The 16,930-nt window shown below is 46.1% G+C and overlaps 1 protein-coding gene across 2 annotated transcripts in view; it reads left to right on the top strand.

Moving 5' to 3' along the window:
* rsrc1 (arginine/serine-rich coiled-coil 1) overlaps positions 1–16,930 on the top strand; it is a 106,046-nt gene that overhangs the window by 8,131 nt on the left and 80,985 nt on the right. For both annotated transcript variants that reach the window (XM_079733898.1, XM_079733897.1), the window contains one exon: positions 9,172–9,369. In XM_079733898.1, coding sequence (XP_079590024.1) covers positions 9,172–9,369 — 198 coding nt within the window. The remainder of the gene's footprint in view (positions 1–9,171; positions 9,370–16,930) is intronic.

Here is a 16,930-nt window from a genome sequence, read left to right as displayed (position 1 = left end):
CACCTGATTGGTCAAATAAAATACCCCGACTGATCGGGCTGTGGATCGGATTGGTTACACATTTAAAGGAAGCAGCTTTCATATACAACCTAGTTGTGAAAGGTCTTCCTGCATAGATTCAATGTAATGGTAACATTTAAATATAACTACCCAAAGTCAGGCTGTGTAAGTCCAACATTTCTTTATATTCTCTGAATCTTTTATTTCACCATGAGATAAACAAGGTTATCTCAAGGGGAAATGTAATAGTTTTATGATTTGAAAAAAATCAATCCATACATAAGATCCATAAGAGATTGAATTTAAGAATGTTTTGTTGTTTTCAAATTTGTATCATGGGAATAGGTTTTATTTCTAAATAAACTTTTCAAGTCATGAGATGAAGAATGTTCAAATCACAGTATAAACCTATAAAGAAAATTAACAATTAGATCATTTATTTTCTCAAGGAACATGATTTTCTCCAGGTTGTTGCAGATAATTCAACACAGTAGCCTAAAACAACACAACCGTCCCTGATGTTATATAAAACCCCCATCTGGCCGGACCAAGTTCAGGACTGAAAGCATCCCTTTCCGTCTTGGCACCGGAAAGTGAATTCCAAATGAATCTCTTTCTCCCTCTGTTTCGGGTCTCTTTCTCCTTCGCCTTTTTTTTTCTGCCTCATCTCTGTCTCTCTGTCTACCATTTAGGCTTCTTGAAGTTCTTCCAAATTGGGTTTTAAATGCCAATTAGGAGGTTGAATGTAGTAAAATAAAAGCAAATGCAGGCAGGATGGCCTCACCTTCTGGCTGGTTAGGCTTCAGAGGGAAGCGCGATGGACCTTTGGCTCCCAGCAAGGCTTTGAGAGAAATATACTGCCTAATGAACACATTAATTAGAACCATAACTATTTATAAGATGATAATTAGAAACGAAGGGAGGTAAACTGAGCTTTTCCTGCAATTAATGGAGGATTAATTACAGGAGCTAATGAAGTGGATTTTTGAAACGCGTAGAGGTGAAGTACAGAGATATGCAGCCCGCTTTGTGATCACTGGCGTAATTATTTTCTCCGGCGTCGAAAGTGTTTGAGGCCCCGGTCGTTTTTTTGCTCGGTTTCAGGGCCGGCTAATAAGCATCATCGCATCGTTATATATACACTTAAAAAGGACCTGCCGCCGAAATGACTATCTAATTATTTCTAATTGGCAGGCGCCGCGTGTTGTCATTGAGCTGTTTTGAGCCGCGGCGCAGCCCAGGGTCTAATGACGCTGTAGGCAGGGAGGACTTAGAGACAGAGGGACAGAGAGAGGGCGGGAGGGAGGGAAGGGAAATTGTGTGGGAAATGGAGGGAGAGGGAGGGCTCTGCCCACCCCATTTAGTCCCGGCTGCCTGTGGCCCCCCTTCTGCGCTGCCTGCCCAGCAGGGGAACAGGATGTGGAAGCGTGTGCAGAGGTCACCTCGCCGAGTAGCCCGACGGCAAAGTTTGGTTATTATTATTTATTTTTTTTACACTAAATGTATTTCTCTCCCCCGCTCGCTCGATACCAGCCTCCTTAATTAACAACCACTGCTCATAATTTATTCGTGGATAAACGACCACCCCGTCTGTTCACGGTTCTTATTTTTAGAGATACACACACACATTGGCGCGGTGGTGTGTTCGGCGGCCAGGTTTGCAGCCTGTCCATCGCCGCCCATGGGAACAGAGTGTGTATGGACCAGCCTCAGTCGGGCCTCTTTACCTTGTACTGCATCTTAAGTCGTGGCCAAAACCATATGGACAGCGCTCTGCTACAGCTGCAGCCCTATAAACCTGTATCTCTTTTGTGTTTCTTTAAAGGATATATAGGTCTTGGCTTTGCAAAATGATGCGTACTGATGTAGTAGGGCTGGCAACACGTAGTTATTTATGAGAAAATGGGGCTTTTCCCGCTCAATACTTAGAGGGATAGTAGGTACGAGCACTTGGAGGGGATTCACATTCTTTTAACACATCGCCCTGATTTAGATGATGTTCATATGTGAGGGCCCATTCACACATCATGTTGCAAGTGTGTTTGAATGATTGCTTTGAACTAGACTTTGTGTGTGTGTGTGTGTGTGTGTGTGTGTGTATGCTCCACTAAGCAGAGCCATGTGCTTTGTCCTGCCAGAGAACCTCTGTCATTTCTTCTCTCTCCTCCCCTGAACAACTTGAGAGCAAATTGCCAGCTAATGCAATCTTTGACTGCACTTGTCTGTCCGGCGCGGACAAGCAGGGGAACACACACATGCACACAGAAACATGTGGTTTCGCTCACTCAACTAATGTTTTAATTGTGTAGGAACGGGGGAGAGGCAGAGAGAATCAGGGGGACACCAAGGGCCGAGAAATTTAAGCTGGATCATGTGTGTCTTGACTGAAGCCATAGCAATCTTTTTAGGAAAATAATGAAACACTTTCTTACTGGGTCTGTTGAGGTTTTCTCCAAAAAAAAAATCTTTCATGTGAGAATTGTTTTCTTTTTTCCCTATCAATTTGAGTTCTGGCAAGAGCTGCGGCATGAGGGATGACCGAACAGGTTGTGGTCTTATGTTTGGCGGAGCATGTTTTGCTTCTGTCAGTGGCTAAATGAGGAAGCCAGTGTTTTCTTCGTACTCCACTTTGCTCGCTAACGTCGACGAATTTAATGAATTTGAACACTAGGCGTCACTCCCATTATACAATGCATCGTTTACCCTCTGCCTCCAAAAGGCTAGGAAGGATTAAACGCATACACAAAAAAAAAAAAAACACGTTTTGTCTTCGGTTGTTAAGCGCCCATTGTTTTAGAAACGCTAGCCATCGTCAACACAGTGCTGAGCATGTCCGTGTTTTTCCAGCGCGGCGAAGCGCTGTCCAGCCCTGCGACTAACCAGGCCGTGAGATTTTAAACCTGATGTCTACATGAATTATGTCTCGCTCTGTAGCAGACAGGACGCACCGCAAAGAGTTGGGAAGAAAGTAACCACTGATACATTTCTTTTCCCACAGAGGATTGACTGTTCTCTTTCTCTCCCTCATTCTTGATCTCTCTCCCTCGCTCTCTCTTGCGCACTGTCTCTCTCTCTCTCTCTCTTTCTCTCACCGTCTCTACCTATCGGTTTCCGTCTTGTTCTTCTTGACAGCGGCTCATGAAAAAAATAAAAGAGATATTTTCCAAGAAACTTTTATGAGACAAGCCTCTGTTTTTATCAAATGGCAACCCTGCTACTCCACCACCGGGGGAAACAAATAGAGTGCTATGGTGCCTTTCTTTATTTCTATTTTCCCTTTTTATAGGGTGATATTTCACTCGTGACCTGGGTGTTTAATTAAGTGTAGTTTCCCTTTAGTAGTGGAATGTGCGTCTGCTTTTCGTCGGGCCCTTCCTATGTGCTTTTTTTTCCTCCTCTTTTTTCTCCTTTGCAGTCCACCCACATGGTTCGCCTCAGCGTTTATGATTTTTCTTATACTCGAGTTGTGAGGTTCCTAAATCACTTAGGCACACCAGGGGCCGGGCCGTCCACGTTTAAACAATAAAAAGGCTGTTATGGTAAGGGCCCTCAGATCTCCAACCACTTCATAAATACATAGGTATAAGAGGCAGAACAAGCATCTTCCCCCGACCGGAGAGACCAAGGGAGAGAGAGAGAGAGAGAGAGAGAGAGAGAGTTACGCGGAGCATGGGAGAGGGAGTCTGAGAGCACACCTGCTAATTGGAGCCAGCTTGGCGTAGTGCGCGTCTGTTCTCTCCGTTCGCTCTCTTTCCATGAGAATCAACCCCTCTTCTTTTTTTTTTGCCTCTACACATTTATTATGTTAACCTAACGCTCCTCTTTTTCCACCCTGCCGACCTCCGTTTATAACACACACACTTACCGTCCGTCCATGTTCCTGTCTCCTTCTCTCCCTAACCTGTTGTCTCCCGCTGGCCTCACGCCCTCCTCCTCCTCCTCGCACCTTCTTCTTCATCCTCTATCACGGTCTCCTACTCTGCGTTTGACCTGCCACAGATGGAGGCAGTGAACCAAACCAAAACAACTCCCCACCGTGACGTGGCTAATTGACCCACTCCGTGATGGATGGAGGTGCGGCGGGAGGGAGCGTAGGAGAGAGAGAAGTGACTGTTCACTTGCATGGGGTGGCTGTGAGCGAGTTGGCAAGTTAGCACCTAGACTGAGTGTGACCCCCACTTGACCTTGTGTTTTGGGCTGAGTGGGAGCCCACCCCCCGCCTCCCTCCTCCCCAGACCGCTCCAGCTGCTAATGGCTGTCACGCCGAGCCGAGGCGGTGGAGGGGTCAAAGTGCATGGGTGCTCAGCAGACTGCTCAGTTCAGGATTGTGGCAGGGTGGCTGAGTGACAGGGCATGTGTGGCAATGAAGACATTGCTAATCAGCATGAACACATGCACGCGCACACACCCACAAGCACGCACACTCACACACCTAGTCTGCGTCACGTCGAAGATGAAGATGGTCTGCACCCCATTGGTGGCTTGTTGTAGGTTCATATAGATCTGAGGCAATCTTTGAAAGCTTTTGAACCCTCCTAAATGGCTTGACCCTGTGGTCGTGTGACTGTGTGTGTGTGTGTGTTCCAAGGGTTGTGTAAAGGCTAAGAGGCTGGTTTATGTGGGTTTTATTGCTTCCCATGCTGATGTTTGGTGTGTAGGACTGAGTGAATTAGAAGCAAACTGACGATTATGAGGAATCCAAACAGAACTTTTATAAAGCTAAGTGGTGGAAAACATCTCGTGGAATCTTTCATGCCTCTTCTTTCCCGTGTTAATTGTGCCTGCAGTCAGCTACTTTCACAGTACTTTCTTGTGCGCCTGCGTGTGTGTGTGCGTGCACATGCATTTATTTTGTGTCGGTCACCACGGCTGTAAGTGGTTACGTAAATGTGCGTATGTGTGCATAGTTGTGTGTTTGAAAGTGTAGACGGAGGATGAACAGACACTCGCTGCTGAGAGGGAGGAGGCAGCTTGGAAAATGATTTCAACAGCGCTCATAATTAGAGGAATATCATAAATTAAACTTGTGTCTGCCGCCTCGTTTGAAGAGCACTCAAAAGTAATAAATTCTCGATGGTTAACATATTTGCATTCTCTTCGGCAGGCGGCGTCGGACAGGAACAGCTGTTTTCCATGTCTTTTGGCAGCAGGAAATGCTCATTGCTCACTCAAGGTGCTTTTGAGAGACATTGAGATGGGAGAGAGGGAGGGAAAAAAAGGGGGACAGGACTTTTAAGTCGAATATGAAGCTGCTGCTGTTTCTAGAAGGAGCTCGGCGTGGAACAGGGCTTTAATGAAGTTGCTCAAATGGGGCTGGTCTCGCTTTTCCGTACGGGCTGTTTCCCATTCAATCTGTCATCTGCTTGGAGACGTCTTCTGGCGAGCTCTGTGTCAGTGATGGGCGGCTCTGTGCGCCTGCTACATATACAGTATGTGCTGGCGCGTGCACGGATGTGTGCGTGATGAAATATACAAATGGTTAGTCTGAGCTTATTGTCATCTATACCGTTATTGCTTCTAGATATAGACATGCCTTTTGTGCGGGTAGCAATTAAACACAAAATAAGCACACCTCCAATATTTGTGTGACTCATATTTGAAGCACTCACACTCTTGTCAGATGCTGATAAATTTATATTTTCTGCAGAAACTCATTCCTTTTATCATCAGGAATGATATAAATATATATATTTTAAGATGCTTATACCCGTATACCCATTTGTATTTTTGGCAGAAATTAATTCCTTATAACATCAGGATTAATACAATTTAAAAAATAAAATAGTTTGGACTAAACCCTTGAAGCATTCATTAGGACAACTTATAATGACCTACCACCTTTAACTCTTATCTGCTTAACAAATTTGCCTGGAATTCTTCAGAAACTGGAAACATTAAAATCTGGGAATATTAATGACACAAAAGAGAATATTTCGAATTAGCCTGCATATATTCATCGTTCCTCAAACCAGTGGAGTGCACTAAACGTGTGGTGCAGCAAAAAACAAAATGAAACCCCACATCCTCAAATCAATGATCAACACACGGCCCAGCCGGAGCAGTGATACGTGTGAGTGAGTGATGATCCGGTAGCCGCCCTGGCTCTCATGGGACCCCATCCGCCTCTGCCCTGAGTGGGGGAGCAGAGCGGGAGAGGCTGGTCAGACCCCGGCCACCCTCTCAGCCCAGCGCCTGCTGAAACGCAATAGGGTTGAGGTTACATGGTCGTTAATCACCCGCACGGCGCCGGCCCACCCCGGGCCTTACATCCTCTAGAACATCACTTAACTAGGTCCCCTGCATTCATCCCGGCCCCGCACTCTTCCTCTATTTCCGTGTCATCAATAGAGAGAGGACAATGAAGACCTGTCTGGTCTCAGCAATATAGTCTCACCATACTCCGGTGTTTCTTATTCCAGCGGGGAATCGGGGGTGGTGATGGCTGAGTGTGTGTGTGTGTGTGTGTTCTTGTTCTTGTGTGCGTGCGGGCGTGTGCGTGTGCGTGTGTGTGTGTCTGTGTGTGTTGCAGGGGTGCGTGTAGCCTGTACGCCCAGCCCTGTTTTATTATAATAAATGATTCCACCGGGGGTCTGCTCCCGGCGGACGTTCCTGCCTGTATCCAACACTAGTGGTATCGCGCGGCCGCCATTAGGGTGGCGTTTTTCAATGAAAACCCCACATTTAGCAGGAATAGAATGGGGACTGATAAGGGCATCGCGCCGTACAGCTTCACACCCGGCCACATAATTACCCCAATGGGCCGCGGCGAGGGATCATATCCTGGCGCGTGCCGGGGGGTCAGCGGCGATAAGCCTGAGCCCAGCTCCCCGACATGCAGCATAATTACTCTATTGATAATTCACCAGCAAAACGGCCCCGGCCAATTGCAGAGCTGCGATTTTAATGGATTAGATGGCGAAATGGGGGAGGAACGGGGGACGTGTAGGAGGGGGAGACGGAGGAGGGTGGGAGGTAGAGGTTGTGAGGAAGGGTGGGGGTGAGGGATCCTTTTTTAATAGAAATGAAAATATGTTTGGGCCATAGGGAGAGCCATTTTCCCTGGAGATAATAAGGGGAATAAAATGTAAAGCAGGGGAAGGGCCTGGCATGGGGTCTGACTGTGTCTGTTTATCTGTGTGTGTCCTGCATTAGCCCATTTATCCCCAGCCTCAAATTAGCTAATCATTCTCCAAGGGGAAGGACTTGGTCAGGAAATTGACATTTAGCAGCATAGGCTCACTCTATTAACTACAGTAAATTTAATTTGCCACACACCCCAGAAGTGTGCCGGTTTTCTCTGCCTACAGAGGGAGAGAAAGAGAGAGAGGGAGGGAGAGGGAGGGAGGGGAGAGAGAGGGAGAGAAGCAGAGGGAGTGCGATGTGTGAGATGGAGATGCAGACAGGAAAAGAGAGGGAGACTGTTTATGGCATCTGTTGCTGCTGACCGCAAGTTGCTTGGCTGGAAACACAAGACTAAAGCCTGGAACAGTGTCACCAACTTGTATTTCCCCCTTCATTTAATGTTGATTACAAACATACGCATTGGCATTGTCATCACACTTATTCCAAGGCCTCTTTTAGCCGGTGATGGATTGCTTCGCCTGGAGAATGCAACCCACCTCCCTACTGGGTTCTAATGTAAGGGTTTTTCTTTGTTTATCTGTGAATACAGTCATTTGAATCCCAGTACCTACTGAATTCAAAATGCAAGATCAAATGTCCATCTAGCTCATGGCTGCCACTCTTTCTTTCCTCAAACATTAAGGATATTATCCCAATTTCTCTTCTAATTACTCTGGGGGAACTGGCTTTGTATTTTTTCGGCAGGATGCCGTGAAAACTGTTACCGTTGGGAAATGCTGTAGAGGGGATTTGACATAAATAAATAAATGGTTGCTATTTCTGCCGATTTAACTGCAGACTATTGGCAGGTGCACAGAGAACAACTAGACGAGAACAAGTCCGTAACCACTTGTATTGAGATCACGCCAAATCAAGGCCCATTATTGTCCCCATTGTAACCCATTTTTACTGGTCTTTTAAAGAGGCACGTTATGGTTTAATTCAAGCCCTCCTCTCTAGACCTCATTTTGTGTATTTTCTCCGCCGTGTTATTCACAGTTTGGTCCCAAAATGCCCTCCGAAGGGAAGATGGGCTCTCCCATGATCAGCATTGGTCCTGGCCTAATTGATTCCAACGGGTGTCAGAGTGTTGTCTGTTAGGCCGGTGACAGGTGCCTAAGGAAGATGATTAGTTTGCTGTCGACAGAGAGACAGCTCTGGATGTCCCAAACTGCAAACTAATAAAGGTGGGGGGAAAGCAATAAAGCTGGCGGACAGCAGGTTTGACTGTTTTTATAGACAAATCAATAAAATGATAGATGATGGAAAATAACGGCATTTCAGCTGCCAATTCCGCTGGACTCTCACAACACTGGCCGTCCTTCTGTGTGCACAGGCACACCTACACACGCACACACACATGCACACACACAGTTCTTTCTTACAATATTCATAAAAAAACATGCATACACAGTCCACACACAGATGCAGTAGTACAGCTATTGGTTTTTGCTCTTGCATGGCGTGTCCATGGTTCCTTTGTGTAATTTTTGCCCAGTTGTATGCATAAGTGACAGGGTTTTGAGCCATGGCTTCCATTTCCAATGGCATTTGCTGTGGTGTGTGTTGGATGGGCGTCATAAGTAACAGTGTAAATCTCCCAGAGTAAATCTCTTTATGACCAGAGGGCCAGTGTCAGGATCAATACTGAGGACAGGCCTTCCTCTGAGCTTGCCTTTAATTGGCCTTGTGTGTGTGTGTGTGTGTGGGTGGGTGGGTGTGTGTGTGTGTGTGTGGCAAACTATCAGGCTTTTCTGATCGGCCATTTGAGAGCCAGTAATATGGGGTTGTGTACTGGACCTTAGAATTGGGTCAATGATGAAGTTAAAGAGGTTATTGGTTCATAACCAGGAATCAATGGGAAATCTTGGGTCAGTGGGTCATCTTGAAGCCAGACACCACAGTGGAGTCATCTTTTCTCCAGACCATAAACGACCATCAGAAAAAGCGGTGTCTGTTGTATGGGGTCTGCTGAACCGCCGGTTCTCAGTGGCTGTCGTGCCCAGTGTGTTTAGTAGCTGTAAGGTGTTACCGCTCTGCTCCATCCAGGTCGCCGTCTCGCCACCAGCGCTCCCGCAGCAAGAGCCGCAAGCGGAGCCGCAGCCGGGAGCGGGACCACGCACGCCGGAAGGGCCGGGACCGAGACAAGGACAAGGAGAAGGAGAGGGGCCGGGACAAGGGGAGAGGGCGGCACAAAGACAAGGACAGAGACAACGAGAAGAGCAAGGACAAGGCTAAGGAGAAAGGGTGAGTAGTGGAGACCAGACTAACATGCCCTTGATTTTACACACACACACACACACACACACACACACACACACACACACACACACACACACACACACACACACACACACACACACACACATACCCCGCTCCAAAATGTTTTGGAGTGAAACAAAAAAAACACCACTTTAATACTGAGCTCAGTCCCGGCTCTTCGTCCTTCTATCCATCACTCAGTGCCCTCATCCATCAATCCATCAATCATTTTCTTCTTCCTCCATTACCCTGAGAAGTTAACCAGGGGGATTTGAGTGCTGCATACCTCTCGTGCTCTTAAGTGTGAAGATCACAAGGTAAGGTCTTATGGCCTTGCGTCTCTGTTGTTTTTGTATACCCCCTCGGCCGATGCGCAATATGTCCAAAAAACCTAATGCGATCACGTGACTCTCTGCTGGCTAAGAATATGCAATAAACAAGGTTGGTGTTTATGAAGATGGAGAATTTGGCCAATCGATGTGTTCACCGGCAGCCATGCTGTCTGCAACAGGGCTGATATACCTTTACAACAGGTTCCCACTGCAACCCGCCCAGGATCATGTAGCAGCGCCACCGCTTGGCATAGGTCTAACCACGTTAGAGACCGCTCTCCGCCTCTAGCACGATATAAACCTCAGTCCCGCCCCTTGTGGTTTGCTCTAATGTGATTGGAGGACTCTGTAATGCAATTGGTGGGCAGTTGTTGTCTGTCATATTGAATGGTACAGGTATGTGCGTCAGACAGTAGCTCCCTGTAGTACTTCCAGGTCGGGTGCTGCTGAATACTATTTCAATACAGGCTGTATTGAGTACTCATCAATGCTAAAAATACCTCTTTACATTTGTTACTGTAGAAACTGTGAGGTTATGCGCATAATTCACGTGCTGTTGGTCATTGGACATTTTGGACATTTAAGTTTGTTTTGGTTAAGATCATTCAGTGTCGTCCAAAAGTAATGCCAACAATTCACATTCATCAAAGTCAGCATTTCCAAGATGCAAGGTTCTGTCTCCATTGTCCGACAGTGGGTTCGCCCAATTACCCAACTTTACCCAGAAATTCAAATGGCTAATTAGTATTTAACTAATCTCGGACCCAGCAGTCCTGCTACAGCAGAACTTCTGGGTTGAGACGGCCCAGAGTCAAGGCCGGAAACTAGGACGTTTTCCTGTTTCGTTTTTGCTCTGATATTTGACAGAGGAAAAATCATTTGCATGTGTGGAAGAAGCTTCAGGAGGGGATTTTAATAAGTGTCTTTCTACAGTGGCCAGTCTACACAGAGACCTTTTACAGAATTTGTTTTTTACAGCTGCTGGCTGAGTTTGTGTTCACCAATTACCCGCTTACAGATCTCCATCTCCAGCAACATGAGTCAACGTAACAAATATGAACCGAAAGAAAGTTGAAACGCCCCTCACCACGATTTCTGCTTGTCTGCCATTGAACTTTATGCCTTGTTTCCACAGAGCGGCTCTGTGGTTCGGTGTGGCTCTGTCCGCCTATATGTGTTGCCTTCTTTTTCATTGAATTTATCAGGCTATAGTGTCGGCGGTGGAAAACTCAGCCAGGTTTAGCATAACCGAGCTGTCGCACTTCGAGCCATCCCGACTCGAGCGTCTCCGCTCGTTGGAAACCAGGCATAACATAGTAATCCAAACTCTGATGATATGAGACTAGAAATTAACTAACTGCACAGCTGACGTATATAACTAATTCAACACCAGCGTAGAATTGGACAATGTAAAACCATGTTGGATTGATTTGTAATTGTTTGTTCTGGTATGTTCAAGGATGCTCAGGTAAACCCCAATTTTATCAAGTTGATTAAATGTTTATATCCCAAATAACATTCATCCACACATTTTATAGATCCTGTATAATCAATTGTTCTCTGTTGACTCTGTCTCCTGTGGCCAGCGGTTTACTGGTGGTTGACACACAGTTTGACAGTTGATGATCCCAAGGTGTTTTCAAAACATGGCAGATGCGTTTCCATAGGGATGATTTTTTATTTGTATTTGCAGCTATTACATATTGCCTTTCTTCGATCACTATCAGCCAAACAAATAAAGCTAACACGGTGGAATATAAGGCAAGCCAAATCAATATTACAGTATTTTTCTTATGAAGGCTTCAATATCCTCCAGCACGGATAGGAATCTTTGGCTTTATCTCTGACCCCCGCTTTGACTTGTCTCACTGTGCGGGCGTTTGTGTTTGTTTGTGTGTGTGTGTGTGTGTGTGTGTGAGTGGACGCAATGATGCTTTACACCTTCATGTGCGTTGTTTTTATTTCTTTCCAAACTGACTGTCATCTGTTGTCCAGCTGGCTATATTTCCCTTTAGTTTAGTATGACCCGATGTACCATCGTGTTAGAATTGGGTTGACACGACTCTGTGGGACTAATCTCTTAGGTTTGTCAATTTTGTACAGTGAGCATGTTGTACAGTGAGCATGTTTTGCAGGGAGCCTGTTGTACAGTGAGCATGTTGTACAGTGAGCATGTTGTACAGTGAGCGTGTTGTAAAGTGAGCCTGTTGTAAAGTGAGCCTGTTGTACAGTGAGCCTGTTGTACAGTGAGCATGTCGCACATTAAGAATGTTTAACGGTGAGCCTGTTGTACAGTGAGCCTATTGTACAGTGAGCATGTTGTACAGTGAGCCTGTTGTACAGTGAGCATGTTGTACAGTGAGCATGTTGTACAGTGAGCCTGTTGTACAGTGAGCCTGTTGTACAGTGAGCGTGTTGTACAGTGAGCGTGTTGTACAGTGAACATGTTGTACAGTGAGCCTGTTGTACAGTGAGCGTGTTGTACAGTGAGCATGTTGTACAGTGAGCATGTTGTACAGTGAGCATGTTGTACAGTGAGCCTGTTGTACAGTGAGCGTGTTGTACAGTGAGCGTGTTGTACAGTGAGCATGTTGTACATTGAGCCTGTTGTACAGTGAGCGTGTTGTACAGTGAGCGTGTTGTACAGTGAGCGTGTTGTACAGTGAGCGTGTTGTACAGTGAGCGTGTTGTGCAGTGAGCATGTTGTACAGTGAGCGTGTTGTACAGTGAAAATGTTGCACGGTCCAAAGCTGTAGCTGAGGCAGTTTGGTTTCAGTCAACTTTTGTATCATCTTGGAATCGCCTCACTTGAGCCACATCCAAATGCGGTCTGACGTTGGGTGCGACTGCGGCTAAACGCAGCAGTGCCTCTGAACCTCTCACCACAGCACGCCAACTTCAGCAGAAGAAAGGCGTCAAGATGTTCCAAGTGGGTGGGAAGAACACAACTGTCTGTTATGTCTGTCCCCCTGACAATTCACTCATTCTTCCTCTTCTTCTTTGTCGTCGGCTTATTTTCCCTTTCCCTCCTCTCTTCTCCAGCTCTTAAACATGCAAAACGGGGCAAATCTAAGACTTGATAAGACATCATCGTCATCCCTCGCTGTGTGCCCCCCCACAGTTTGTATCCAGGTTGTCTGGCTGGGTGGTGGGAGAAGAAGAGAGACACAGCATCAAGCTGGTGGGGGGTTGGGGAGGCTGTTGAGAACCGGGCCCAGAATCTGTTTTAATGTCTGTCAGGATGAAAGCCAAGCAGCAGCCTGACACTGTGTGTGTGTGTGTGTGTGTGTGTGTGTGTGTGTGTGTGTGTGTGTGTGTGTGTGTGTGTGTGTGGGGAGGGGTGTGGGTGTGTGTGTGTGTGTGTGCATGTGTGTGCGCGTCTCCATGTGGTGTTGTCATCATTAAACATTTAACACTGCTCTAGTATGACAGCAGGCAACTTGGTGTTGGGGCGGGATGTTTTCATGCAAAATTCATTGAAAAAGAAGCGCACCGTTGTTAAGGGGGTCTTGTTGCCTCTTACCAATGGCAAAGGGTAAGCGGGCAATTGTAACCGCACTGTGTGTGTGCGTGTGTGTGTGTGTGTGTGTGTGTGTGTTAAGGAGCAGGAGAGAGAGATTTTTGTTTACCCAGGCTTATCAACAGAGGTCAGAGGTCAGATTTACTTGACGTAATCCTTCGGCTGTACTGGGAGAGCACTCCACTGTTTATTAAACAGTTAATTTATAAGTTTGTTTAATAGGTAAGGGGTGCTCTAATGTTTGAGTTTGTAACATTTTTTGTTGAGTTATACAAAAAGAAAACAATAATTGAAAAATAAAAGCATGAATGAGATATCTAGAGAGGTGCCGACTGATGTTTTTTATTGTGGTGGGATTTAAGCTAGTCTTCTGCAATCATCAGCTGTATGCATCATAGGTGTTTCATTTTTTCTATAGCACTTTGTGGCAACTGCTCTTGAAAGGTGCTATATATGTATATATATGTTATTACTAAAAAACACACACACACACACACACACACACACACACACACACACACACACACACACACACTGCGTCTTGGCAGACAGAATGCTAGGGTTATAGGGTATGACAGGTTCCTGCTCCCCTTCTCTGTTAGAGAGAAATGCTCCTTCATGGTTGTGGCGGTGTTGTGACCTCCTAGGTTTGTTCTTCTCTCCCCCGTATTGGCGTGGACGGGGCTGTGTGATGAAAGGACGTGGGCTGGCTGCAGAGAGCTGCTCCGCACCCCCAACCAAAGGCTTCTCATTAGGCTGATCTCTCCCTGTCTGCAGGGATCCGACCCGGGCGGCGTGGGTGCCATGTTTGTTTGAACGGGGGAAATGGTGGGGGGGGGGGGGGGGGGGGGGGTGCTGGAGGGAGTGCCCCCCGCAAGCAGGACTAAGACCCCCTGAAGGTGCCCGGGAGGGGAGCGGTCATTTGACCACTTATGAACGAGGAAAGAAAGGGAATACGTTTAATGAGCTTGTGTGTGATGAGGGGCAGAAGGACATTTTTGTTCCCGTCGTCCCGGTTCTTTTGGCGGGAGGGTGGACTGCTGTTGGAAAGAACCTCCTTTGACTTGAAGAACCCTCCACCCGCTCTCTCACTCAAACACATACACACGTGCACTGTAACAGAACACAAACACACTCTTAACAGCTGAAGTCTACCACTACGTCGGTTTCGTTCTCCGAGTGTGATGGTTTTTCTCTATAATTCTTCTCATTATTGACACTGTGAAGAGAACCGCAGGCCTCAATCTGGCTAGCGCTGCTGCGTCGCTCAGCCTTCACCCCTGTAAGCCTTCACCCCTGGAAGCCTGGGAGCTGTGAGAGAATCAACACAACACAAACACATGCACACAAACACACCAACACACGCTGCTGTTGATGTACCTCCCTCTTTGCTCTCTACTCAAGGAAACTATTGTCTGCAGTTTATTTACTTCAGTTCAACATGTATCAGCTCATTAGTGGTGTGATGCAAGGAAACACACACACACACACACACACACGCGCTGTGTGTGAGAGATAGCGCGAGCAATACAGGGAATAGAAGAGAGACTATGAAGCCCCAGCCTGCGGCATCTTCTGCCCGTTGAGAGCCGGTGTATGGGTGGTGTGTATGGGAATGTGTGTCTGTGTGTGCGGTGGAGTGTTTGCAGGATTTCCTGGACTCTAGGCATTGTCTGTCTATGCACAAGGCCCTGGGGAAGCAGGGAGACTTCAAACATGGTGTTCGGACGCTTATGATGCACTTGCATCGACTCAAATGCTATGTAAGTGTGTGTGTTTGTGTGTGTGTGTGTGTGTTATTTGTATTCATCAAGGGCTAGTCTAGTGGCTGGAAGCAATGGGTTTGAGATTTTCTGTGTGTTTGCTTGCGTGCGTACATGCACACACACTGGTTGCAAGGCTAAGTAACTTCAGGGGAGCAGAATAGTTATAACAAGGTGAGAATGATGCCCACATGTAAAGGGGGAAATAACACACACACACACAGACACACACACACAATGATACATAGATACACACACACACACACACGTACACACGTACACACACACACACAGTGTCTACTATTGGCAATCCTCCACATAGAATCAAGTGAAGCTGTATTTTCATACTAATCGTTTGTTGAGTTGAGAGCAACCTCTACAGAGAGATGAATACAAAGAACACACTAAAACACCCACATACACTTAAATTGTGGTAAGTGAGGATAATTATGAGTTGAATGTATTTTTGGTGGATAAGTTGGTGGATAAGCTGTTATGTAAGTTTAAGAGGTCATGACGTGCAGGAAAGACTCAATTCATAGCACGGGAGACTGTTGTGTGTTCTGTGTGTTTGACTTGATTTCATTTTATATCGTATAGACTTTTTCCGAGATGTTTACATACATCTTTATCTATAGTATTAGATTTATTGTTTAGGGTTTAGCATACAGAAGTACACTAATTTACTTGTAAAAATGACAATGATCACGTTAATATGGAGATGTTTGTTCTGGCATTAGATACACTTAAACCAAAGTACATTCTTTTAAATGCAATTTTCTTTTTTAAACATTTCAATAATCCATTAGACGCAGTGTAACATACTGTTGTTCAAATTGAAGAAAAGCTTTGGGGCATTAGTAATTGCATTTTATTTTTGATTGGAAATGTTTTAGAGCCATTGTATGGTAATGTGATATATTAATAAAGGAGAATACAACTGCAGTATAAATGATTTCTATTAGCGTACAAAATGTTATCTTTACCTGAGTTTTATCAAAGTCTGTTGTTTCCACTTTTTCCTCTCTCCTGCGTGTGTGTGTGTGTGTGTGTGTGTGTGTGTGTGTGTGTGTGTGTGTGTGTGTGTGTGTGTGTGTGTGTGTGTGTGTGTGTGTGTGTGTGTGTGTGTGTGTGTGTGTGTGTGAGTGAGAGAAGGGGGGCCTGGCCACTCTTAATCGCAGGAGACACCCAGAGAGAGCGAGAGAGCTGTGACAATCCACTTAGTGTGCTCTGTAATCTGTTTAACCATTTAGTGAGTTGTAAGAGGAGCATGTGAACACACACACGTACAAGTACACACACAACACCGTTGACAAGAAGACTTCTGAGGTTAACAGGACATTTCCAGAATTTGTCTCAAATTCATGCTGCAGCATGATTTTATAAAACACTTGTGTGTGTGTGAGTGAGATAGACTGCATGTGTCTGTGCATTCTGGTGTGTGTGTGTGTATGTGTGTGTTTGCGTCCGTGTGCACGCTGCACGTGCACGTGAGGGCCTGCCCGGAGCGCTGAGAGAAGCCAGGCCTGGAGCGCGATGACAGAGACCAGGCCCGGTCATATAGAATACCCACCCCCACCTCCCCAATCCAATTACACTGTCTCTCTTTTTATTCTCTCTATCCCCCTATCCATCCATCCCACCTCTCCTCTGCTCTGCTCTCCTCTCCTCTGCTCCCAGGATGGCACGCCTGGCTGCTGTTGAGAACAGTCCAGTGCTTTGCTTTATGGATCAGAAGAGGTTGTAGGCAGGATTATAAGCAGCAGGTTATGAACATTAAACATGACAGGCCAGCTCCGATTTAGGAGGGTTATGTAAATTTGCTTGTCAACAATTTTATTTTTTTATCCTTCTCTCTATGACTTTCTTTCTCTCTCTTCTCTTCTCTCTCTCTATGACTTCTCTCTCTCTCTCTCTCTCTCTCTCTCTCT

The sequence above is a fragment of the Pollachius pollachius genome, assembly GCF_949987615.1.
Source record: "Pollachius pollachius genome assembly, chromosome: 3".
Lineage (NCBI taxonomy): Eukaryota > Metazoa > Chordata > Actinopteri > Gadiformes > Gadidae > Pollachius > Pollachius pollachius.
This window is presented reverse-complemented; position numbering and strand designations above follow the sequence as displayed.